The 26,104-nt window shown below is 34.4% G+C and overlaps 1 protein-coding gene across 3 annotated transcripts in view; it reads left to right on the top strand.

Annotated features, from left to right (window-relative positions):
• The window catches only part of CDH18 (cadherin 18), a gene marked incomplete at both ends in the record, with an annotated part of 213,640 nt that overhangs the window by 155,281 nt on the left and 32,255 nt on the right, over positions 1-26,104 (top strand). For all 3 annotated transcript variants that reach the window (XM_084234089.1, XM_084234091.1, XM_084234090.1), the window contains 2 exons: positions 8,903-9,039; positions 25,254-25,375. In XM_084234089.1, the coding sequence (XP_084090215.1) occupies positions 8,903-9,039; positions 25,254-25,375 (259 nt within the window). The remainder of the gene's footprint in view (positions 1-8,902; positions 9,040-25,253; positions 25,376-26,104) is intronic.

The raw sequence follows: 26,104 nt of genomic DNA, 5'->3' as shown, positions 1-26,104 counted from the left end.
TAAATCTTAGAAAAGGAAAAGTCAGGAAGGTTTACATTTCAAGATATGCAACAAGTTTTCAAAACTCTGTGAAATCTAGAATAGGTACGCTAACATGGTAGACTTGAGAAAAACTGAGGCCAAAGACAAATTTCTTTCACTGCTGTTCCATGTACCCCACATACACAAAAACACCCTTTCCTCATAGAACAGTGGTTCTCACTCAAGGGCAAACCCCCAGGGGACATTAGTTGACCTCTGAAGACATGTTTGGTCGCCACCAGTGGAAAGAAATGCAACTTCTCCTCAGTAGGCAAGGGCGCAGATGATATTGAACAGCCTAAATTAACAAGGGGCCCCCTACAATAAAGGATGATCTGGTTTTAAATGTCTATGGTTAAGCTTCAAAAACCTTGACACAGAATAAAAGCAAACAGGATGGTAAATTGGTAAAACTGGAATGCTAATTATACTCATAAAAATCAATTCTGAAAAGATAATTTTGGAAAATCCATACAAGATTGTCTGATTCGCATACATGCAAAGTCATGTGAATGTTTCCACATACGCATTTTGTATACTAAAAGAAATTATTTATACATAATTGATTGTTCCATAGCATTGCCCACTGCCTCAGTAATTGTTCCAAATTATAGGGAACATGTCGTGAACACATGCTGTGGTACATACATTCTCCCAGTTGTTGGGATGTAAAGATGATTGTCTCTAAATGCTAATGCCGAGAAGCACATATCCATTAGCATCTGCATTATTCTTTCTGCTTTGTTTTGGTTAGACAACCACAATGAATTCTTCTGAAGCTGCCTTAAAATAATTAGACTCCATAGCTACTGTTTGGGGGCATAATTTACATAATATTTATTCTTGATTTTAATAAAAATGTGTCATTCACATGGGCCTCTAGGTGCAAACAGTGAATAAAAAACAGAAAACATTAACAAACACAAAAGCAAGCCTCATACTTCCACCTTCTTGGGGACCAAATGTTTGTACTAATTAAGAAAAGCACATTGAAAAGATGAACCTTGCAGTGTGCCCTGAAAAGCAATTAACTCCAAGTTTGTAGAATTGATAATGAAAGGGAGTTTGAGTTTCACAGGCGTTTGTGAAAAGCTTCCTGACTTCAGTCTTTTGTATTTCAATCTTCTTAACGATTAGTGAGACTCTTCAGATTTCTAAGAGCATCCTATGTCTAGTTTTGTCTCTTTCAACTCAAAACAAGAATGTGCAATTTGCAACAATATAATCATCACCTTTTTAAGAAGCAAAATCAGAACCAGGCTATTTCCCAGTTGTGAGGAAACCCTTGATTTAAATAGGCTGTACTTACTTGCTGGTATGCTGCAAATGGAATTCAGGAACTTCCTGAGAAATGAGCAATCCTATGTTGCAACTAAGCCACTGGAAGCTTTCGGTGTGATTTTACATCCTATGTCTATTAAAAATAGTGGTCTGTCATTTTTTTAAGAAATATTTTTCATTGAGTTAATATCAATTGGCATTGTTGTTTCCATAACAGAAGTGTATCCTATGGAAAACAGACCCAGCAGTTCCGTTTTTTGGTATCTACCTGAAGAACACAGTAACACTAATTCAGAAGGAAACTTGTTCTCTGTGTTCATGGCAGCACTGTTTATAATAAATAGGATATGGAAAAAGCCTAAAGACTCTAAAACAAATGAATGGATTGAGAAGACTTTGTCGTATATTTATGGATACACACACACACACACACACATATCGGTATGTGTATATGTGTGTGTGGAGTACTACTCAGCTATTAAAAATGATATACGAGCCATTTGCGGCAGTAAGGATGGAGCTAGAAGATGTACTACTATGCAAAATCCACCAGAAGGAGAAAGATAAAGACCAGATGGTGTCACTTATATGATATGTGAAATAGAGAAAAACAAAACAAGGAGTCAGATAAAGCCTGATGAAAAAACTAAGCCTTGAAACTCTGAGCTTTTTATCACATTCCAAGCACCCTTCTAATAACCCTAGAGAATCTGTATTTGATTTTATTATTCTACAGATGAGAAAACTAAGAAATGAGATGAGAAAACTAAGTAATTTGCCAAGTTTACATAGTGATAAAGTGGCAGATCCAAAATTTAAATACAATTTTGTTTTACTATAAAACCTTCCATTTTTTTATGTCACAATGTGCTGCCTCTCGTATATTTCAACTAATAATTTTTTAAAACCCTTTTTTCGCAAAGTTCAATGTAGAACATGATGAATCCTTGACATCTTCAAGAAGCCATTGATTAAACGTGGTCACCTATTTGTGTGGGTGCATTTCATACACTGGGATAAAGGGGTGCCAAAGATAGCCAAGTCTCATTTAGTTCTATAGCATCTCTGGAACAATACTGTTCCTAATTGTTGAGTTTCTTCCTATTGTAAAGTAAATTATGTCTACTACTTGACTTGGTTCATGAATGTGAAAGTTATTGTTGCCCCCAATTAATATTTCCCGCAGGTTGAGGAGCTTTAGTTTAAAGATATGATTAAGTATATATTCTCCCATCTTTACTTCATTTCCACTCTAATTTATAATCTGAAAATATCTATACACTTACTTATAGTTAAATTTCTAATGCTTCTTTTGACTAATAACTTTAACATGATGAGAAGGAACTGTTAAATATTCTACATAATTGTTTCAAATGCTCATTATAACACTATTTAGGAAGTAATAGACCATTTGTATGCTAACATGAGAAATAAAATCAAATTGTGATCACATTTGAAATGTTTACCAAATTAAAAAAAACAGTCTTCTAACATAAAAGAGAATATTTGCAGAGAGTAGAGGTGCTTCCTCGGTCTGTTTTGAGTTTTATTGGACAAATGATGAACAAATGCCTTCAATATACCCACTGCATTCTCTTGACATTTTGTTTTTCGTACTCATTTCTGAAATTTTCACAGACTCATGATGAAGTTGGAATTAGAATTACCACAAATAAGATTTATTTCAAAATAATAACAAGAGGGCCAACAAGAGAGCGAACAACCTCCTATTTAAAACCATAGAGTTTTTCTTTTACCCATGTTTTAAAATTGGATCACATCCCGCATAGTCAAGTTAGCACATTCAGATGGATGCTAACTTTACTGTTGAGTGGCATGTGAATATGACACTTGAGTGTGTAAAGAGAGCACAGGATGTCTGAGACATGGATGATGGGATCTGTAGATGAAGACAGGTGAATGACAAGCTCCAATCGTAGTTACCTAATCATAGAGAATAGATAAGAATGTGGCGACTTTTAGCATGCTTCATAAAAGCATAGCAGACCCCTGCAAATCATCCCACTTGTTTTCACTCGAGTTTGTCTAACACTGGCCTGTGGTAGCTGCCACCTCAGATCATATTTCGACCCCAGGAGAAGAACGTACATTTTAGATGGACATAGGTAACTTACTTACCTGAGGAATAATCACATAACCCTGGGTTAGTGATTTCTCTTTTAGCCATTGACTGAAGACTAATGATCCAATGGCTTGGATAAAATAACTTTGAAATAAGAACTTTTTAAAGAAATGATAATGCTCAAATGGTTCCATGGCGTTTCTAGAATTTAGGATTATTGCAATGTCTGCTATTTTGGTTAACTCGAGAAAAATAACACAGAGAAGCATCATTTCTTATACAGAGGTTTACTTCTTCAGATACCTTTGTTTCGTTGGATCTAGGTCTTGCATCTGAAAGTTAAAAAGTTTCCAAATGCCGATGTGGTGTGTGTTCTGCCCATTTATCAAGTGACAGATGATCCTTATGTTTTGATTTGTTTTTTTCTATGAAGATTATTATTTCCTGGATGCATTACTTGTGGGATAAGTTGCATCCCCAATGAGAAACTTAAATTTTTTAATGAATCTCAGCTCTGTTTCAGGTGTATGATGCTGGCTGAAATACCCCACGGGATGTATATTGGCTAAAACTTACCCCATCTAGTGATCATGGTCAGTAAAACTTCCACAAACAGCTTTTTGGGAGATAAAATAACAAATAAGTTGGCTTTGCCACTCACTTTCTGTATTTGCAAGAATCTGAAGTATGGCAACTGAATGAAGTCTCCTATACTTTAAGCAAATGAATGTTTCTCCAAGTAAATCACTGTAAAAATAGATTTACATGACATAAATTTTAAATTAATTTCTTATGGTGAAATGGACAGACAATAGTGAAAATAAGTGCCTCTGGAGAATGAAATTTTATTATTGAAATAAAAAATAACTTTCCAATGCACTTTCACATGACTTATAATTATCTTGAGTCTATGCCTATATAATCAAAGGGAAATTGAGTGCCAAATGATGAACTGGGTCATTTGTTTAAAGTAGCTTCTGTTGAAGAAAATACTTGAATAAAGGTAATCATTATTGAGATTGAGTGCTTGCTGTGGTCATAACTCATCTGCCTATTTGTTGGTCCATAAATTCTAATTTGAATAATGAATTTTCATCTTATTTCAAAGTAATGAAATTTCTTTTTACTTTTTTCATTGCATTAAAACTTATTACTGGAAATATGAAACGGTGCACATGTTATATGACAAAACAGAGTAGTTACAGAAAATAAAAGTTATAACTCCGATTTATGCGATACCATGGTAACAGTGCATGATCTCAGTGTTCCATGGGTCCATTTGTCTGACAGTATGAAGTGAGTCAGGGTTTGTATAGGAGACTGGTTCAATTAGTGGGTTTTTAATGCATTTTTAAAAACTTTATTATAGAGAAATTTGAACTTACACAAAAATAAAATATCATCTTCCAGCTTAATCAGCTCATATACAACTCTGCTGGATACACACCCTTAACTACTGTGCCCTGCCCTGTATTAAGATAAAGAAAATCTAAAACAGTTAGAGATTTTAAGGACTACAGCAAATCTGAACTGGCACAGATGTCATCATATTTCCTCCATTCTATATCCAGGAGATTACCAGTAGCCACACAGGAGAGCATCTTATTGATCATGGATTAAACCATTTCCTAATTAACTTTTAGTAAAGATGTTATCTTGACACTTATTTCAAACAGAGTGTAATGAACATATAGTGGTAGAAGTGTAATGGCTATTATCACGGTACAGAGGAACCTTTGAACCTAGTAAGAGTACCTAATTCATGTACTTGTTTTGAGTACATAATGAAATAAATGCTTACAACATACTTAAGCACAATGTAGTTCATTCTAAGGCTTCCTAAACGTTAACTTTACTACTTGTTACTACATTTACTATTTGTGAACATTCTTATCAAAAGAGCCCAAAGGGGGCCTCCCTGGTGGGGCAAGGAGTTAAGACGCAACCAATGAACCTGTCCACAGCCTCTGCAGCACGAGTTTGATCCCCAGCCAGGGAGCTACCCACATGGCGCAGCAGACCACTCCTGTCTCGCCTGCTGCTCCCCTCGCCAGTGTTTTTAAGTCAGTCTGCCTATTCTGTTCCCCACTCTGTCTCTGGTGAATCCTCTCACCCCACCCACACCTCTGGCCTGTACCTCAATTCTTGTGTGTATAAATAAATAAATCTTAAAAAAAAAAAGAGAGACCAAAGGTTTCCTCGAGGGAAAAGGAGAGTAAAGTTTCCTGAGACACTAAAGCAAATGATGATTATCACAGAGCCCTATCACTTGATGCTCAATTATTAATATTTCCATATATATATTGTCTTGTTTAATCCTCACAATCAAGTTTTGCTGTAGAGAACATTGCCATGTGTTTACAGAGAACGCTAGGATCAGTTACACGTTCCTTGCATTCACATAGCTTCTGGGTGGCAGAACTGTGAGGCCCACTTGCAGGTTTGTTTGAATTCTCTTTCTACCACTTGATATGATTTTCACATACATGCTGGGTCCATAGAATTCATGTTTACATCCTGAATAAACCGAGGTAAGTCATTGTCAACTGAATGAACACAGGGGAAAAGATAATCGATGTTTGTCATGGTCTGAAGTGCATACTACTGAGGTATCTGTAAATTGGGAAATTTGTTTTTTTTTTTTAAAGATTTATTTATTTATGCATACAAGAGCTGGGATACAGGCCAGAGGTGTGGGGGGTGAGAGGATTCACCAGAGACAGAGTGGGGAACAGAACAGGCAGATCAACTGAAATACACTGCTGAGGGGAGCAGCGGGAGAGACAGGAGAGGTCTGCCTCACCAAGCGGATTGCTCCCTGGCCGGCCGGGGATCGAACTTGTACTGCAGAGGCTGCAGATTGCTTCATAGTGCGGTGCTTAATCCCTTGCACCCCCAGGGAGGCCCGGGAAATTTGGTTTTCGGAAGCTCCCCCTCTTGTTAACTCCCAGAGTGTAGAACATGTATAATTACCATTCTTCCCTATCTGTGCAAGTCAGACATTGAAAAATTGCTGTAAGTCCAACCTCCTCATCAAGCAGCTCAGTCATCTATTGTGCAAAGTAGTTAGTCTCTCCTTGGCTTCGTTGATAAAAAGGTTGGATCAATCCTCACTCCTCACCTAAACATATTTTATTTCAAAGTAAGCCTCATTGATCAAGGTCACACTGTGGAGGGGTGATGATACTGTGGAGCACTGATGCGTTGATGAAGATGGGAACTTCTGTTGCTTCCTTTCTGCAGCCTATAACAAGAAACTTGTCTGCCATTCTTTCTCTTTTGTGAGTATAGTAACCAGAACCAGAAGAACAAAGAGCAGTCTCAAAGATGTACTTCAATAGTATTATCAATATAACTTTCCTCTGCTATTTTACAAAGCAGATCAAGATACCACATCTGTCTCTCTCTCTAACTGTCTCTCTGTTGTGAAATTATTAAATGTCATACTTTATGGAAATCTCAAATGCACACCTTTCTAGTTGACTATTACTCGGATTTCAAGGTGGATCAGAACTGCCTTCCCTGAAGGCTTCCAGAGCTTAGATTTTTGTTTTCACCTCTGATTTTAAATTCTCTGGTCATACATCATATGTTTTTTGCAAATATTTTCTTTTCTTTTTCTATTTTCTGTTTCCCTAAGCTAAATTTTTGTCTAAATATTAATTTTTGGGTTGGTTATTTTCTTTCTTTTTAGTACCTTCTTCTTATATCCTATCCAGTAAATATTTTCGAATGCAGGCATAAAGTCTCAAATATTGTCTAGTCTTAAAAGTAGATTATAAAAACCTTATTGATTTAAATTGCATTTTAATCTCTTTCAGTAAGTAATTCCTGATGTTGGCGAAAATTTCCCACCTCTCTTTGCCTCAGTTTCTTTCCCCATGAAAGTAGCTAGTAAAGGTACCTAATTCGTGTACTTGTTTTGAGTACATAATGAAATAAATGCTTACAACATACTTAAGCACAATGTAGTTCATTCTAAGGCTTCCTAAACGTTAACTTTACTACTTGTTACTAGGTTATTCTTGTAAACTCATCTGTATGTATAAGTGTTTCCTCTCTGTCACACATCATCCCTAGATTTGTAGTCTTATATTAAGGGGAAAACTAGAATTTAAAAAAATATTGTTTTAATTTCTTGTCCAGTTATATACATATGTGTGTGTATAAATACATATATGTATTTTCAGTGGTTTTAGAATCTATTTACAATGGTTCAGTAGTTTTGGTAGCTATGAACTAGAATATTAAAAAAAAAAAAATTCCAAACTGAATTCTTTAGGTTTTATCATGAATCCCAATTTATGACCTCTATCTTCTACGCAAATGGTTACTTGATTTTATACTTACTGAATTATCACTAAAAATGTCAAGTTAATGTTAAAATTTGAAAAAAGTAAATATTAACATATTTATATATTTTATGAAGTGCTAAGATATGTTGACATTTTAAGGTTTGTGAAAAAATGGAATATGTTATGACCATTATCAGAAAAGTTGAGAGTATTTCATCTACATTTTGTTTGTCTTAAACAATTTTATGAATCCATGTCACTTCATAATTTTAAATATTAGCACAGAATGAATTGACATAATTCCCTAAAATAGTTTGAATAGTTTCCTTGATCTCTCATTTCTATTTTCCTTTTTTGGGGGGGTTTATTTACGTGGCTAGGTGGAAATCCAAGGATAGTTAAGCAGAACTATTTAGTTCTACTTGAGTCAAATTTCAATTGCAACTCTATGAATAAGATTCTTAGATCCAAGTAATCCCCAATATCTAGCTCTTGTTTTGTAGATTTCCCAAGAGAGTTAAGTAACATAGAAAACTGCAAAATAAATATCATGAATCTAAGACACAGACCTAGCATGATACCTGCCATTTTAAAATATTTAAGCATATTTTCATTTTTTTTTTTTTTTTACTCAAAGAGAGTATTTACTCTAAAGCTATTTAACCACTTATACTAGTACTGGTATTAGAAAGCTCAGTATGAGGTACCTAAAAGAGTAATTTAAGCATTAATTAAGAATTGACAGGTGGGCCTCCTTGGTGGTGCAAGGGGTTAAACACCGCAATGTGAAGCAATTCGAAGCCTCTGCAGCATGAGTTTGATTCCCGGCCGGCCAGGGAGAAACCCACATGGCGCAGCAGACCTCTCCTGTCTCACCAACTGCTCCCCTCAGCAGTGTACTTCGGTCAATCTGCCTGTTCTGTTCCCCGCTATGTCTCTGGTGAATCTTCTCACCCCCCTGTATCTCTGGCCTGTACCCCAGCTCTTGTATGCATAAATAAATAAATCTTTAAAAAAAAAAAAAGAACTGACAGGTAAAAATAATTAATGTCATTTCTATCCAAATATAAAGTTGCCAGACAAATCTTAAGAGCCATATATAGACATTTGAAATGTACATTTAAATATTTGAATATATTTGACTTAATGCCTCCCTTGCTTCAGTTTTATTTTCTTTATTTTAGCATCAATTAAAAAGGAGATTTATCTGTGATTTCTCTAGATACTTCATTGACTACAGTGCGGAAGATGACAGATTTTTCAACATTGATGCCAATACTGGAACCATTAAGACCACAAAGGTTCTTGATAGAGAAGAAACTCCCTGGTATAACATCACAGTTACTGCTTCAGAAAATGGTGAATACTTTATATTATGAATTAGGGGGAAATATGTTACTTGTACATGAAGGTTTATGTTCATCAGCCTCAGATTTTCTTGGGAGTAGTGTTCTCACTGTTTTATGTTGGATGCCTGGATCTAGCAGAGTAAATAAAGCAGATTAGATAAAAGTACTTACTTTCAAGTGCAGTGAATAAAACTTATCTCTTTGCCTTTACTTTAATCCCAGCACAGGGCAGGAACTTTGTCATCACCACACACTTTGTCCTCATCCCTTAAGTGTTTCATTCAAATTTCTAATGGTGAGACTTGCTGGGTCTTGTGTGTATGTCTTACATAATCATGAAGTGAGAAGGTTGCTTCATATGTTTGTGTTAGAAAAAGGAAGAAATGAAAAATTAACATTGTGCTTTAATAGTATTATCTATATAACTTTGCTCTGCAAGCTTCCAATAAATATAAGCTTACATTAAGTTTAGTAAACTTACAGAGAAAGAGTAACTCTTGGAATTTCAACAGGGAAGTCTTAAGTTTTCTTCATGAGAATTCTGTGCTGTATCACTGAGGAAGAGTCTTGTTACCTCCTCATTCAGATTATTGCAGCATTATGATAACCTTAGATTCAGAAAACAATGCAAGCATAAATATCAATAATTATCTCTGTTTAAAGATTGTATGACTATGTTCAAATGAAATTAGATCAAAACTGTGAGTACACAGATCATGAAAATAAAGTCTTTTTGAAAGATTTGATAAGATCAAAGGTACCAATTGCCCCATGTTTAGAATTGTACTTAGAAATTGTGTATAATTTATGGAGGATATCAGTGTATTTATGAGAGAACCATAAATACATGGGAAATTGAAAATATGTTACATTAGAAAGTAATACTACATATAATGAAATTGGACTTTTTTTGCACTCAGAGAATAAGACATTAAATTCTTTTAGATATGACACCATACAATAAAATTCACCTTTTTAAACTGTACAGTTTCAATGGCATATCCAGAGTCATGCATCTATCTCCATAATCAGTTTTAGAACATTTTCATTATCCTACAAAGAATCCCGCATCCCTGAGTGCCAGTCCCTTCTCTCCATGCCCCAGTGCAGGAAACCATTATTCTAGCTGCCATTTCTATAAATGTCTTCAGGCTTCCAAAACAAAATATCACTCAAGTTGGTTCCTTAACATTTATTTCTTATATTTTGGATACTGGGAAGATCAAACAGTCAGAGTTTAGATGCCTAGTCTATAGCATCTGTCTTACAGAGTGTCCGTATGTGGCAGAAGTTGCAAGGGACATCTCTGAGCTCACATCTATCTGAGCACTAATATTCATGAAAGCTCTACCCTCACAGCCTAGTCAGCACCCTGAGAATCCACTTTCTATTAACATCACATTAGGAATTAAGTTTCAACATATGAGTGAAGGAGGAGGCTTAAGCACTCCTGTAGCAATAGGTTTGCTAGTATTGTCATTTGCTATAAAATAATCATATAATACATGTTTCTTTGTGACTGACATATTTTAGTTAGCTTATTTTCAAAGTCCATCCACATTGTAGCTTGTATCATTCCTTGATTCTTTGTGCTAAAAAAATTCCATTTCCAGACTATACACACTTTATTTAGCCATTCATCATTTATTAAGTATTTGAATTGTTTCCACATTTTGCCTAATATGAATATGAATAATATTGCTGGGAACACTAATTTAAAAACTTGTGGACATGTTTCTTTTGGGTATATACCTACAAGTGAGAATGTTTGGTCATATGGTAACTCAATATTTCATCACTTGGTAAACAAACATACTGTTTACCAATGTGGCTACAGACAGTTTACATTCCTAACAGCAGTACAGGAGGGTTCTGATTTTGCTATATTGTTACAAATATTTATCATCTGTCTCTTTAACTGTAATCATCAGGGTGAGTTTGGGGTAACATAACTGTGTGTTTAGGCCAATGACTTTGTGGTATATGCTTTTATAATATTCTTTGTTACAAATCAGTAATTAGATTATTCTTGTCTTTTCCATTCTACCTGAATTTTTCACAGTTTTGCAACTGCAAAATCAGCTCCAGTGATTTCCATTTAGATTACTTTTTTAACATAATATTCTCTTGGAAAATAGCATTTACTAATTACTTTTTCATGATTTTTTAAAATTATTTTTATTGAGATGACATTAGTTTATAATACCTCTTCAGGTATATGTTATCACACCATGTTTAAATGAGTATTATAAACAATACATAGATGGGTTCATTTGTGATCATTCTGGTTAATTTTTATTTTCAAAGTAAATGGACTGGGTATAGATTCATGTGTTCTCAAGTCAGTCAAAGACAATTGAAATGATATCAAATAATAAAGACTCATTTAAAATTTGTTGAAGAATTAAGGTCCGAAAGGATTAACTTATACAAGAAGAAATAATGAGAACATTGAAAAGATTCAGAAAAGATTAGGCAGTTCTTCTTGGGAAGAATTTTCATGTATAGAAGATGGAAGGGGGCCTCCCCGATGGCGCAGCGGTTGAGCGCTGGGTTGGGAAGCTGCCGGCAACCTCTGCAGCGCCAGTTAGATCCCCAGCTGCTCCCGGGCTACCAGGGGAGGGTCTCACATGGCGCGTAGACCTCTCTTGCCGCCCGCTGCTCCCCTCAGCAGTGTGCTTCGGTCCTTCTGCCTGCTCTGCTCCCCGCTCGGGCTCTGGTGAATTCTCTCACCCTCCCGTGCTTCTGACTGTACCCAGTGCTTGTATAAGCAAACAAACAAACAAATAAATAAATAAACATGCCTCTATAAAAAAAAAAGGAAGATGGAAGGGTACAGCTCATGGAGAAAATATTTATCAGGCACAATAGTGATTTATTTTAAAATAAATTCATGTTCAACTCTAGAAGTAACACTCTTATAGACCAAAGTTTAGATTGCTTCTAAATTTCATCTCAGCCTAAATAATATATACATCAAGTAGAGACTGCCTTATGAACAGAAATGACTTCATATGTATCATTAAATTTATATTATTGCCAATCATTAACAAAAGAAATGCACATTTTTACTAACATAAAACCTTAAATATATGCCTACTTTTTTTTTCACTCTTTGCTAATACCACCTGTGGGGAATGAGTTAATACATATCTACTAAGTAAAACAGTACAACATCTTGAATTTTATCGATGGTAATAAAAAAGCCTGAGGGACACCTCAGATAGCATTGCTAAAATATAATTTAATCCTAATCATAAACAAGTATGTATAAAGAATAAACACTACTTAAGAATTTATAGTCATTTGGGAGGCTATGTTCAGGGAAGCACACATTCAGCGTTAATTGTTTGGCCGAAGGGCCCAGTTAAATGTCATTGGGAGCTCCGCCATGTATATTGTTGGTAGGCCTTAGCCTCAACATCAGTTCTGTTATAAAAATATTTCCTAATAGGGCCTCCCCTGGTGGCTCAGTGGTTGAGCACTGTGCTGCGAAGCTGCCCGCAGCCTCTAAAGCGCCGGTTTGATCCCCGGCCGCCAGGCAAAGGTCCTACATGGCGCGCAGACCTCTCTTGCCATGTCTGCTGCTCCCCTCAGCAGTGGATTTCGTCTGTCTGCCTGTTCTATTCTCCGCTCTGGCTCTGGTGAATTCTCTCACCCTCCCCCACTTCTGACTGTACCCAGTGCTTATATAAATAAATAAATCTTTAAAATATATATATTTCCTAATATATATTTATTTTGCATATGTACATGATAATCTTGAAAACTGAAATTTTTCAAGACTATTTAGAGCAGTTTTAAGTTCAGCAAAATTAAGAAGGTACAGAACTTCCTCATAAGCCCCCAGAATCTGCACATACATGCAGCTTCCTGATGCCTTCACCATCCCCCCTTAGACTGCTACCTTTGTTACAACTGATGAGCCTGGATGGACACATCATCATTATGAACTTTGTTCGTAGTTTAATTTGAGGTTTACTCTTGGCATTCTATGGGGGTGACAAATTAAAATTGTATGTGTCCATCAATACAGCATTATACAGAATATTCTCACTGTACTAAAATTCCTCCATGCTCCCCCTATTCGTCTTTCCCTGCCCTAACACTTGGAAATTACCAATCTTTTTATTGATCCTTAGCTTTGATTTTTCCAGAATGTCATGCAGTTGGACTCATACAATAAGTAGCCTTTTCAGATGTTTTTCTTTTACTTTAAAATTTCTTTCATGTCTTTTTATGGTTTGCTAGCTCATTGCTTTTCGGTGCTCAATAATATTCCATCTTCCCAATGCACCACAGTTTATCCCTGTAACTACTGAAAGACACCTTATCTTGGTAGTGTCTAAATGTTGGCAGTGATGAAGAAGACTTCTATAAACATCTATGTGTAGGTTTTGAATAAGTATAAATTTTCAGCTACTTTGGGTAAATACAAAGTAGTTCAATTGCTGAAGCATTTGTAAATAGGATGCTTACTTTTGTAAGAAACTGTCAAACTGTCTTCCAGAATGATGGTGCTTTTGATATACCCACCAGTAATGAATGAGATTTCTTGCTACTATGCATCCTCACATCATCAACTCATTTGGTGATGTCAGTTTTCTAAATTGGGGCCTTTTTTATAGGTGTGTAATGGTATTTCATTGCTATTTTAATTTGCGATTCTGAGAGAGAGAGAGAGAGAGAGAGAGAGATTTCATATGTTCTTTTATCAATACTATGTCTTCTTTGGGGAAGAGTGTGTTAAGGTCCTGAACCCATATTTTAACAGATTTCTTTGTTTTCATATCATTGAATTTTAAGGGTTCTTATAAGTTTTAGATGATAAACTTTTTATCAGATGTGCTTCTTACAAATATTTTCTCCCAGGCTGTGTTTTATTTTCTTGTTTCCTTGATGTTGTCTTTGCAGATAAGAAATCAGATTTCCCATGGAATTGCATTTAAAGGTTAATATTTCTTTACAATTTAATTAATTTTATTTATTGAGGTAACATTGAGGTTCACAACACTGTATCTGATTAGAGGTATAAGGTCACACCTCTTCCGATGTATGCTGCCACACCACACCCACCACTAAGGTATTCATAATCCTCCACTGTATCCATTGTTTTAAATATGGTTTAGATATTGTACAAGAGAGAGAGGGTCCCCTCTCAGCAAAGAAAGCCATGACTTTTTATTTATTTATTTATTTATTTATTTATTTATTTATTTATTTATTTATTTTATACGAGAACTGGAGTACAGGTCAGAAGCTCAGGAGGGTGAGAGAATTCACCAGAACCAGAGCGGGGAGCAGAACAGGCAGACAGAGCGAAGACACTGCTGAGGGGAGCAGCAGGCGAGGCAGGAGAGGTCTGCAGCGCCATGTGGGGTTCTCCCTGGCCGGCGGGGAATCGAACCGGTGCTGCAGACGCTGTGGACAGCTTCACAGCTAGGCGCTCAACTGCTGTGCCAACCGGGGAGGCCCAGAAGCCATTACTTTTTAGAATGAGTAAGAACAAAGGACCCCTGCGGAAAGAAAACAATGTAAATAATGCCCCTTACTCCGATGAGCAGTATCATGCAAGGGGCTCAATATGAGAAAAGGGTGTCACTCCTGAAGTGGGGAGGCCCTTAAGCATGCCTGTAGGTCCCAGATTCAATGTTGCTATTTACTAGGTGGTATTTGACTGAACCTTCTTTTGTCCTGAGGTTCTAGATCAAAGTAATTATTCAGATAGGAAGGAAATGTGTCTTTTGCTCCTGCTACTCAACATAACTAGCAGCTATCATGATTTGGATGTTTAGGCTTTAGTAGATATGTCATTCTACCAAAAATCTCAGTGAACTAGAAGGAGGATATTCTCACTTTATAGATGGAAATGGAAACTCACAGTAAATGTGAATCTAGTTATTTTTATTCCTGATCAGTGCTCATTGTAACGTGATCCCTAGGGAAATATATGTTCTTTGAACCCAAGTTTTGGTGAGATATTTTAACTGATTGGGGAATATTTTATTATTTTTTTAATTCATTCTGTGACATTTGCTATTTTCATGATCTTAAAGAAGATAATAAGAATCAGATAAACTCAATAAGCAGTATATAGTCAGAGTTTAGAATGTGTTGTCGTCTCATCACATACAGTTCTTAGGGAACAAAACTTTCTAAATAAATGCCTGTTGAACATGTCTATTACAGTTAGCACTGCTTTCCCTCTGTGTCATCCATAATACAGTTAATTTGTAACCTCTATTGCTTTACTATTGCTCTATAACAAATAACACATGATTTATGTAGGCTAGCAGTCCAGGTGTGTTCATCTGAATACTTTGTTGAAGATTCCACAAAACTGAAGCCATATGGCACCTGGGTGGGGTCTTATGTGGAGGCTCTGGGGAACAAAGCTGATTCATGCTCATTCCTTTTGGCAGAATCTTCTATTTTAGGGGTGTAAGTGTGAGGTCTCCAGTGCCTATCTGATTTTCATCCAGAGGGAGGGTGGCGATATCTTCCTAGGGGCTGCCTACATTCCCTCTCACCAAGCCCACATCTTCAAGCAAGCAAGTATTTCAAGTCCTCTTGCTTTGAATCTCTGACTTCCTCTTTCATTGCCAGCTGGAGAAAGGCTCTATCTCAATGGTTTCTTCTGATCAAATCAGAATCGCTCAGACTATCATTGTATTTCAGGTCAACTGACTTGACACTTCTGTTGCATCAAAAAGACCTTTCACAACAGTACCTGCTTGAGTTTTGGGTTGAATAATCAAGGGCTGGAGATCTTGTGTTGTCTTTCTAGAACTCTGCCTGTTATGATGCTAAAGCATCTGTAAATTTGGGGACTTATTCTTTTACTATAAATATTTTTTCAAGCTTATACGCTATGTCTTACTTTCCTTTTATATGACACCCTACTAAAATAGGCCTTTAATAAAGACCTCACTGTATTTTTTCTTAAGTGAATAGCTCCCATCTACTTCCAATTACTTATTAATCCCTCAGTTCAAGAATTTGTATACTTTTTTACCCACCACTCTTTAGAATCTGCCTTTATGATTATCACTTTCTAACAACTAAGTGAAACAAATTGTTTTCATTTATCTCCCCCTGATTTTGTTGTGATATTTGACTATATTAATCAATATCTTTCTTCTTTGAATTATCTACTTTCTTAGTTACCATTTCAATACTGTGGTGTGGCATATTTTATCATCTCTACCCTAAAGTATACATTAATTAACCCACTCAGACTAAATTAATAAACAATATTTGCTAGGCACTAAAGATATGGAGTATATTATTTTACCCTTCAGGAATTTAAGAGTGCAATGCAGAAGACAAGAAAAGCAGATAATTGCATTATGAATAATTAATATAGCAATAAAGTTTTTAGAAGAATAGAGAATAGTGGAACCAGGGTAGTACAATTTCTCTAACAAAAGCAGGTTTCATACAGCGGTAGGTAGTATGTAAATTCAGTCTTGATGTGAAGGATAAATAAGGTTGACCTACGTTGTGATTTTAATTGAACCTGTGTTAGTAAAGGTTCTAAAACTGTAGTTTCTACGTGGTTAGAAAACAAAGTCATTAAAGAGATTTGTTACAAGGAATTGGCTCATGCACTTATGGAGATCTGACAAGTCCAAAATCTTCAGATCACTTGACCTTGCTGCAGGTCATGGGTAAAGTCTAAAGGCCACAACTAAGAATAACTAATATCTTGGATCAAAACTATCAATCAAGCTAGTTCTCTCTTATTTGACACTACCATCTGATGGAAAATAATCTTTACTCAACTACTAATTTAATGTTAATTTATCCAAAACACCATGATGCTTGACCAAATATCTGGCACTCCGTCCATTACAAATTGGCTGTAGCACAGTATTCTGGTTTTTATCTGCCCTCTAGGTGATCACACATGTGCTAAAGCTTGAGAATCACTAACTGATGTGATTCTGTGCAAATCAACTTTAGGAAACATCGTTTCCAATCATAGTCAGACTGTGTCCTAGTTCTATTTGGTGTGAATCCCAAAAAAGAACATGTGTATGTGCACACTTATGCATGTGTCCTCACCTGTCTTGATTGCCTCAGAAATAAACCTCCCATAGAACATACATGGTTTTTCTTTGAAAGAAGTGGACCTCTCTGTTCTCACTTGAACCATCCAAAAATTGTGTATCACACTTTTAGCCACAGCTGCTCAAACAACAGATTATGTTCTTTCAACAATTTATAATTCTTTCATCCCTCAATGCCTTCTTCCCATTTCATTCTGCTTTACAAACAACTATTTACTTCTAAGAACTATTTCAAATGTTGCAAAGGTCTGTGAGATCGCTCTCAACTTCTCAGGCAAAGTTTACAGTTCCTTTCCTTCTGTACCTTAACTTTATGCATATCACAAATATAATACCCATTACTCATTCCCCTGCACTATAACACTTAACTCACCTCCACTCTACTGTGAGCATCTCAAGTCTAGGAACTAGGACTATTCTGTCTTGTTTATCATAGTATTCCCAAGAACTTAGTAAATGTCCTGACACATGAAACTTTATTAATATAATTGTGTTAAATTCATGAATATTATCTGCCCCTCATCTGTCTTCCAATCTTAACTGCCCGATAATTTCATCCCTCAGTACACAATTTAATAATCACTAAAGGAATAATTTTCCATTTTGCCTATATTCCCCTATTTTTCTATGATCTGTGCAGTAAATATGAAAGACACCTATGTGGTACTCTTACCACTCAGTGTTTCCATGACTTTGTGCTTTCAAAGGAGCTAAAGTTGGGGGGATACAGCCTTAGTCATACTTCTAAGTCCCAGGGATCTGCTCTCACCAAGAGTTCACAAGTTAATCAACAACTGATGTTGATTGGATTGATATGAATATTTGCCTGTTCCACCTTTCTCCTAAATATATATATATATAAATCTGTCCAGAAACCAATATTTATTTGTTCTTTATTGAGTCTTTTCTTTTTTCCCCTCATTTTTAATGCTCATATATTCAATGATTACAATCCACAAATTTCAAATTTAACCTAATGGGTGACTTCAGGTGATGGCAATTAAATTTAGATGTTATGAATTTATTCCATGTTGCCTTTTAATCTGAAATTATCATTGCTAGCAGCTGCATCTAACAATACAAAATCCCATTACTGAACAGTAAGTGGTTTTAAGTTCCTTTAGCTTCTACACATTATTTTCCTATTGTCGCTGCACTTATTTTGATATATAAAATTAATCTTCCATAAATGTGTTCATATTAGCAATTTCCCTTAGTACACAAAAGGATTCTAATTGTCACTTTTTCCTTGGCACACAGAGGAAACAGTGCATGAAGAATTTGGTGTAGCTTTAACCAATGACTATAAGTAATAACAAAAAATCTATTCTAAAATATTATCCATGTGTTAGTATGTTAGTTACCTACTACCATGTAACTAATAACTACAAAATATGCAAAAATACACTTTGAGCTGAGATTTAAAATAAGAAATGGTTGTCTTATGGATATATAGAAATTTCTAATGGATATGGATGGGTTCATGATAGAAACTCTGATACTTCTTTTCTTTACTGAAAGATTCCTTGGAAGAGTTGCTTATGTTTACATCTTCATTTTCTCTTTACTCGTGCTTTTTAAAATCTCTTCAAAAAGAACAATTGGCACACCCTAAAGAAACCTGGTGGCCTTCAGCAAAAAATAGCTGGTGCCTCCTAGCATTCTCATTTTCTAAATGGGTAAAGGGTAGATTTGGATGAGCTTAATAACTAAAGGCAGCCAGCCAAGTGGTTCCTAAGTTCTTAGAAAAGAGATAATCACTAGTCACCACTTGGGTTTATCAAACTCTAGGCTAGTTTCTCTTTCACCAGTGCTGTTTCACCAATAGGTTCAGATGAATGGAGTTGATAGTCTAAAAATCAGTTCCTAAAAGGGCTTCCTAACAGCCTTATGGAAAAGAAAACATGGCAGTGATGTTCAAGTATAGGAATACCTATTCAGATATTTAAACAGATTGACATAGAGCATTAATTTAGTTTCAGGTTTAGGGCATAATGATTTCATATTTGGATATATTGTGAAAGGATTACCACAATAAATCTGTTTACCAACTTTTCTTAGCAACTTTCAAATTTGCAATACCGTGTTATTGATTATACTCCCATGCGATACATGATAGGTCCTTGATTTATATGTTTTGCAATGGACAATGGAGGTGCACTCATTTTGTCCAACTGCCCCACCCAATATTTCTTTCCTGTGGTAACTGCTCATCTGTTTTCTATCTCTATGAATTTAGTTTAGTTTGTTTGCTGGTTTTGGATTTTAGATTCCATATAAAAATGAAATTTAAAAAAAGATATATGTTCACTACTTTACCAAAATAAGTCTTCCATATTGCAAAATCCAAATACAATTTCCATTCCTCCATTTACTTAGTGAAATAGCAATATTTGGCACTTTTGACAAGCCCCTCAGGAAGCAATCTTTTTCTTTGACTTAAAGACACAATATTCTCTTTATTCTATTTATCTGATTCTTTTATTTCAGAGCTGCTTAGTTCCTCCCCATGTGTTTATTCATTGAATTTTGAGGGTCATCCTGGTTTTAAACAAAGCAACTACATAACAATTTTGTGAAAAAAATTACATTGTTTTGAACTGCAATCTCTAAGAATCATACAATTAAATGGCTGCAAGGAAGAGTTGTTGGCAAGTGATGGGAGTGGATGGATGGACGCTGCAAACAGAACCTGTGAAGACAGAGCTCTATTACGTAGCTATGCAAATGAAAGAAAGCTCATTTATCTAATTCTCAACCATACAGAACAAGTAATTCTAATATGTAGAATATAAAAATTAAACTTTTTAAATGTATAACATCACTATGACTTTAGAATAGAGAAAGTTTTATAAAAATAAAAATTATGTAATCATAGAGGAAAATGTTTTGATTTAAAAATTGTGCTCAGGGCCTCCCCTGGTGGCGCAGGCAGTTGAGTGCCACACTGTGAGGCTGTCCGCAAATGCAGCCTCTGCAGCACTGGTTCGATCCCAGCCAGCCAGTGAGGGTCTCACATGGCATGGCAGACCTCTCCTGTCTCGCCCCCTGCTCCCCTCAGCAGTGTATTTCAGTCAGTCCACCTGTTCTGCTCCCCACTATGTCTCTGGTGAATCCTTTCACACTCCTACGAATCTGGCCTGTACCCCGGTTCTTATATAAAATAAATAAATAATTAAAAAATAAATAAAAATTGTGCTCAGTAGGTAATTAGAATATGATTTGATTGAATGAACAAATATGAATACATACATATGAGATTTCAACATGTGTATAAGCATAACTCTATCATACATGTGCAACTTTATGTACTTGGATAATAATTTTTTCAGTGGCCATTATAGTTTATATCAAACATATTCTTATCATAAGTATATAATCCATTTAAATAATAAAATCATAAAATTAAGAGACACCCACTTCTAACAAATTTTACTTATGTTTCACTCCTTCCCTTTCCTTTCTACCCAGAAATCACCAATATAGAATTCTGTATTATTTGTTTTCTCTTTTAGTTTAACAAATACAGTTTATCCATCTATGTACATATATATACATATATATTAACTACAGTTTTATGTTTGTTGATACATGGATAGCATATAGATGTATATATGAATGGGTTGATATTATATGCCCATGCTGTGAATTTTTTTGCAATGCTGTTTTGAAGATTCATCATTGTGGAGAAGTACAGCAGTTTATTTTCACTAAATCTGTATTTTTTACTAACTATTGCACATGCATTCACATTTGATCAGCTCACCTTACAATCCCAGATATACTGAATATTATTAAATACATTAAATATGTCAAAAGGAATTCTATTTTCCCATTTATCAAGGAATTACATCCATACTTACATTTCACTGGATTTTTTTTCTCAAAGAATTGCATGATTTGGCAGGAATTTTACTTTCTTAGCAGATTGAAGTCGTATATAGTTATCCATACTTATGTTTCATTATATTTTTTCCAATGCCATTAAAAATTTATTTTATATTTTAAAATAATTTTAGTTTTAAAAATATTTATCTGGTTTGAGGTTGTTTTCAATTTTTTAAATACTTTCAAATATTATTAACACTGCTGAAATGATATGTATTATTATGTTTCCGATAGTAACTGTGAGAACTTCTCTACATATCTTGGGTTTACATACTGTGTGCACATAGCATGTTCTTAGACATATTCTCAAATGTTTTTCAAAAAGAGAATGTTCAACATGTGTTCTAAATACATGTTATCAGTGATTGATCAGAAATGAGTTTGCATGTAACATGTGAGTTAGTACAATCTTAACCAACACAGTATATTTTATATGGAAAACTTTCATTTTAAGAGATGTTTGTATTCAATTGCAAAATTACATCAACTGTCCTAAAGTTTCAGCTTGTCACTTCAAGGTGTAAGAATTTAAAGTTTACACAAATGATTTTGTATCTTCTATACAAATCTAAACCAATTCTAGAAATGTTTAATCAATGTAGTGTTCTGACTTTTAAACATGTTTCCATTATATATATTTCTATTTTTGTTTCTATGTTTATCAAGGGTATCAGTTGATACATTGTTTTCACTGTATTATCAAGTTCTTGTATCATCTTGTTAGACAGTGTATTTAAGAATGCCAAATGCAGAGTGAGAGGTTCTTTTTAAATTATATTCATTACAAGCAGTTGGAACATGAGCACATTAGTTAACAAAAATGTCACATATTTTCTTATCTGTAACAAAGTAATACAGTGAGGATTAAGTGAAGTATCTTACCCCAGTATCTGCATACAGCAATGTAATAAATGTTAGCTCTTACTGTGATTATAAATGTCAGAAATATCTCCTAAATTAATATCATTCATTACTTTGCCACATGTTCTGGGGGCGATAGACATAATTGCATCTGAGAAACCACTAGACAGCATAACAGATGAAAAAGTTCAAAATAATTCTTTTATTTATTGCTGTATATGATAAAATGGACCTATATATATATATATATATATATATATATATCTGGAAAATAAGTTTACAATTGGAGCACTGTTAAATACATTCATTAAGCTCACTCTCTTGACCATAATTTATTTTTTATAAAACTTATATAGTTGATGCTTGTAGTCAGTTGTGATGTGAATTTTTTGAAGACACTTCTATACAAGTTTTGGGCTTCACAAACTATTATGCCATAATTAAGTGACTTAAAACATGTACGTTTGATTTAATTTTCTCTCATATAAAATTCACAGAATTTTATTTTCAAACTTTTCATTTCACTATAGATGAGAGATGCTTGGGAATTGTTTAATTAGGTATCTGATATACACCCTTACTTAATCCAGTATAACACATCATTTAGAATGCTATATTTGACTTTCCAATTAATATTTAAGCATATATGAAAAAGGGAAAGAAGTATATAAAAGCAGAAACAGGCACATACCAGGCATTGTGATAATTCTATTCATAAAATAGTTTGTACATATATTAACCTCTCATATTAGTAAGGAATTTCTATTGTTTAATTAGCTTATCTCCATCTTTTGCATCAAAATTAAATATGATTTTCATATACAAGATTTTTAAGAAAGCTTTGTACATTTCAAAATAAATATACTGTGTGGTAATTTCAACTTTAGTTGAACACTTGTTTGCAGATCTTATTCTTATAAGATTATTTAAGGAAATGGTGGATCATGTTTATTACTAAACAAAACACTACCCTAGCATTTTTCAATATTGTACCATCAATCCAGTGATGATTCATAAGCATGCAGAACTGTTTTGTAGATATTCATCCATTATGAAAACTTTTCATAGAAATCAAAAAAAGCACAAAGAAAAATTACAATGTATAAAAACTGCATTCATACAAGTATGGGAATTTATGAAAGCTATCTTGTAAAACTGTAATTCAGACATCTGTTGGGACTATTCAATTAAATGGGAATATTCAATTAAATTCATAATCACTGTGATTTGTTTTGCAATGGTATAGAAAGTTTTTCATTTTGAGGGAAGTTTTATATAGAAAAATAATAACAGCACATTTTACAAATAAGAAAATTATCATGAATCCTTTTTATATTTTTATAACTTTTAATACTTTAGAATGTGAATATTTAGATTAGAATTATACCAAAATCCCTACTAATATGCACTAGCTATACTAATGAGTATCGTTGAGTTTTGTTATTGCTTGTGTCTTTGATGCTGTCATGGGGTTTTAAGTTCTTACAGCATTTACTAATCCTTGATAAATGGTCATGCAAATATCTTTATTGTTCTTTCATATACAAGTGTGAATGATATCAGAACTTGTAAATTTTAGAACCAGTTTTCAATTTCTATGAACAACTCTCATTCAATTTATAATAGGTAATATTGCATGTACTCATCACTTTGCAGAGGCTGCCTTTATTTGTATTTTTTCTTCCTAACCACCAATGTAATATAGTTCTTAATTTCTTTAGATTTTCTTTAATGACATTCAGCAAAGTGTTCTGACTATTGCTCTTTCATATAATTGGTTGATTTATTTCTAGTTTTTCTTTTAGTTTTGTCAATTCCTAGTTTTTCGCCAGTAAGCATAGGGTGGGCTGTAGTTTGGGATTATTTAACATGTTCTTAATCAGTTTGAACATGTACATTTCTATTCCTAGTTTGTTGAATGTTTTTGTCTTTTTTGTTGTTTCTTGTTTTGCTCTATGTATTGAGATGCTTATCTGTGTAGATTTTTGTCCCTCCTTTATTTCATTAACTTCAGATAACGTTATGGTTTCTAAAATTCCCTCCATTCCTTCTTTTGCATTTTCTGCCCTTTTTTCCTCTCCTTCTACCTTCCTTCTCTCTTTCTCTTCCTTTCATTAATGCTGAATTAAATAAGTATTCCTAGAACTAAATTAATAAGGATTTTTTTAACACACTGTAGTGTCAGTTTTTTATTACTTTTTTTAGACTGTTGACACTTCATCCTTCCTGAGTAAGAGTGTCTGGTATTAATATTAAAGTTTTAGAGATAATAAAAACAAATTGTGGGGTATGTCCTCCTTGCTCTGTTTTCTAGTGGAAAGATGTGTTAGATTAAAATTATGTATTTTTTGAACCATACATAAAATATCTACACCTGATGTTTTTTCTCTTTGGAAAAATATTTTTACATAACAGTTGATTTTCTTTAGATATTGTTCTACTACTCAGATTTCCTATTTCTTTTAGAGCCACTTATGACACTTTCAAGTTCACCCTCTTTCTATTTTAAATAACTTCTGTATTTGTATTTATAGTACCCGTTTCCCTAATATTATGACTTTTTCTCTCCTTCTACTTTGGTAAATTGAGAAATTTGTCTAATTTTGTTTTTTTTTACTAGTCTCGTTTTAAATGCTTTAATCTGTTGTAATTTTAAATTTGGATTTTTTTTTCAGAAAATGACAGAAACAGCATTACTAAGATTCAATTTTTAAATTATGAGTTCTGCATTTATGCCATTGCCTAAACAGTCACTTTTTTACAACTCAGAATTCTGTAATTAAGTAAACTTAATTAAGAAATGGGAAAATTTCATTTAAAATATAACTGTAATATTTTATGTCGAATAGAGTTAATATGTGAATTCCCACATTAAGTTCAGATTTAAATTAATCTTTATTTTCCTTCAATTAAGTTAACATATCATGCTACATGGATTCTATCAGAAGAAAATAATCCTTTGTAAAAAGAACTTTATTTTCTATTTTCTCCAAATTTATTTAGATTTGAAATATTGAACCTTTTAAAGATGATGTGATTTTTTTACCATCTGCTGTACTTTTCTTAGATTAATGATGAAACCAATTGTTCATCCCTTAGACTCTGACAGCATACAATGAATTCTGACAACTTTCTCCCACTCCAGTTCCTGAATAACATGTAATTTCCTTGATATGACAAAATATCATTTTAGCATTCATGCCATGCCTTGGTGTTCATTTTTCATTTTTCTGTAAGTTAATGAGTTCTAGCAAAGAGTGCCTTCATAAAGTTGTCTTTTGCCAAAAGTCCTTCTATAGCATATGGAACAAGTGACAAGCTACAGCATTAAGGAGATTTGTTTTAAACCAAGCCTCTAAAGTGTGCATGGAAACACTAAATACATCCCTGTGTGTTTTTGCAGACAATCCTGCATTGCTGAGCCATGTCACAGTGGGTATTAGAGTCTTGGATGTCAATGACAATCCACCCGAACTTGCCAGGGAATATGATATTGTTGTCTGTGAAAATTCTAAGCCTGGCCAGGTAAGTGAATTGTTTCCTCCTTATGATTCAAACAGAAGAAATTCAAGTAGTCCTATTTCTATTATCCTTTTGTATAATTCTCAAAATCCTCCAGTGTTATTTTCATGCTCAATGAAAATAATTTTATAAGGCTTATTTTCAGGATGAAATAGATTTTTTTGAGAATCATACAAAATACAATTTTGACGAGGCAGACCTCTCCTGTCTCACCCACCGCTACCCCCAGCAGTGTATTTCAGTCAATCCGCTTGTTCTGTTCCCCACTCTGTCCCTGGTGGATCCTCTCACCCCCCGCATCTCTGGCCTGTACCCCAGCTCTTCTATGCATAAATAAATAAATCTTTAAAAAAATACAATTTTCCAGGATCCCACATGTAATTAAAAAAAATGAGCTCTTGTGTGCATGCATTCATCCTACCATTATTATTGTTTTGAATGCCTCCTGGGCAGCCCTGTAGTAAGTGATGAGGAAACAGTGAAGTCATCTGACCTCATGAAGTCTTCTGACCTCTGACTCTGAAAGCTTTGAGACATGGAACATATGTGTGGATGTAATTTGTCAGGTAGTTAGCCTGGCATATCTGAAGGAAGGTCATCCTGACCAAGGAGCATGAATTGAGTGGGAGCATGGAAGGAGTAGTACATTTGTCCCCTCTGCTGTGGTACAATTTATACAAATTTAGCAGCTTAAAAACAATACTCACTTATCATTTCACAGTTTCTGTAGGT

The sequence above is a fragment of the Talpa europaea genome (genome assembly GCF_964194135.1).
Source record: "Talpa europaea genome assembly, chromosome: 5".
NCBI lineage: Eukaryota > Metazoa > Chordata > Mammalia > Eulipotyphla > Talpidae > Talpa > Talpa europaea.
Note: the sequence above shows the minus strand (reverse complement) of the source record. Positions and strands in the feature narration are given on the sequence as shown.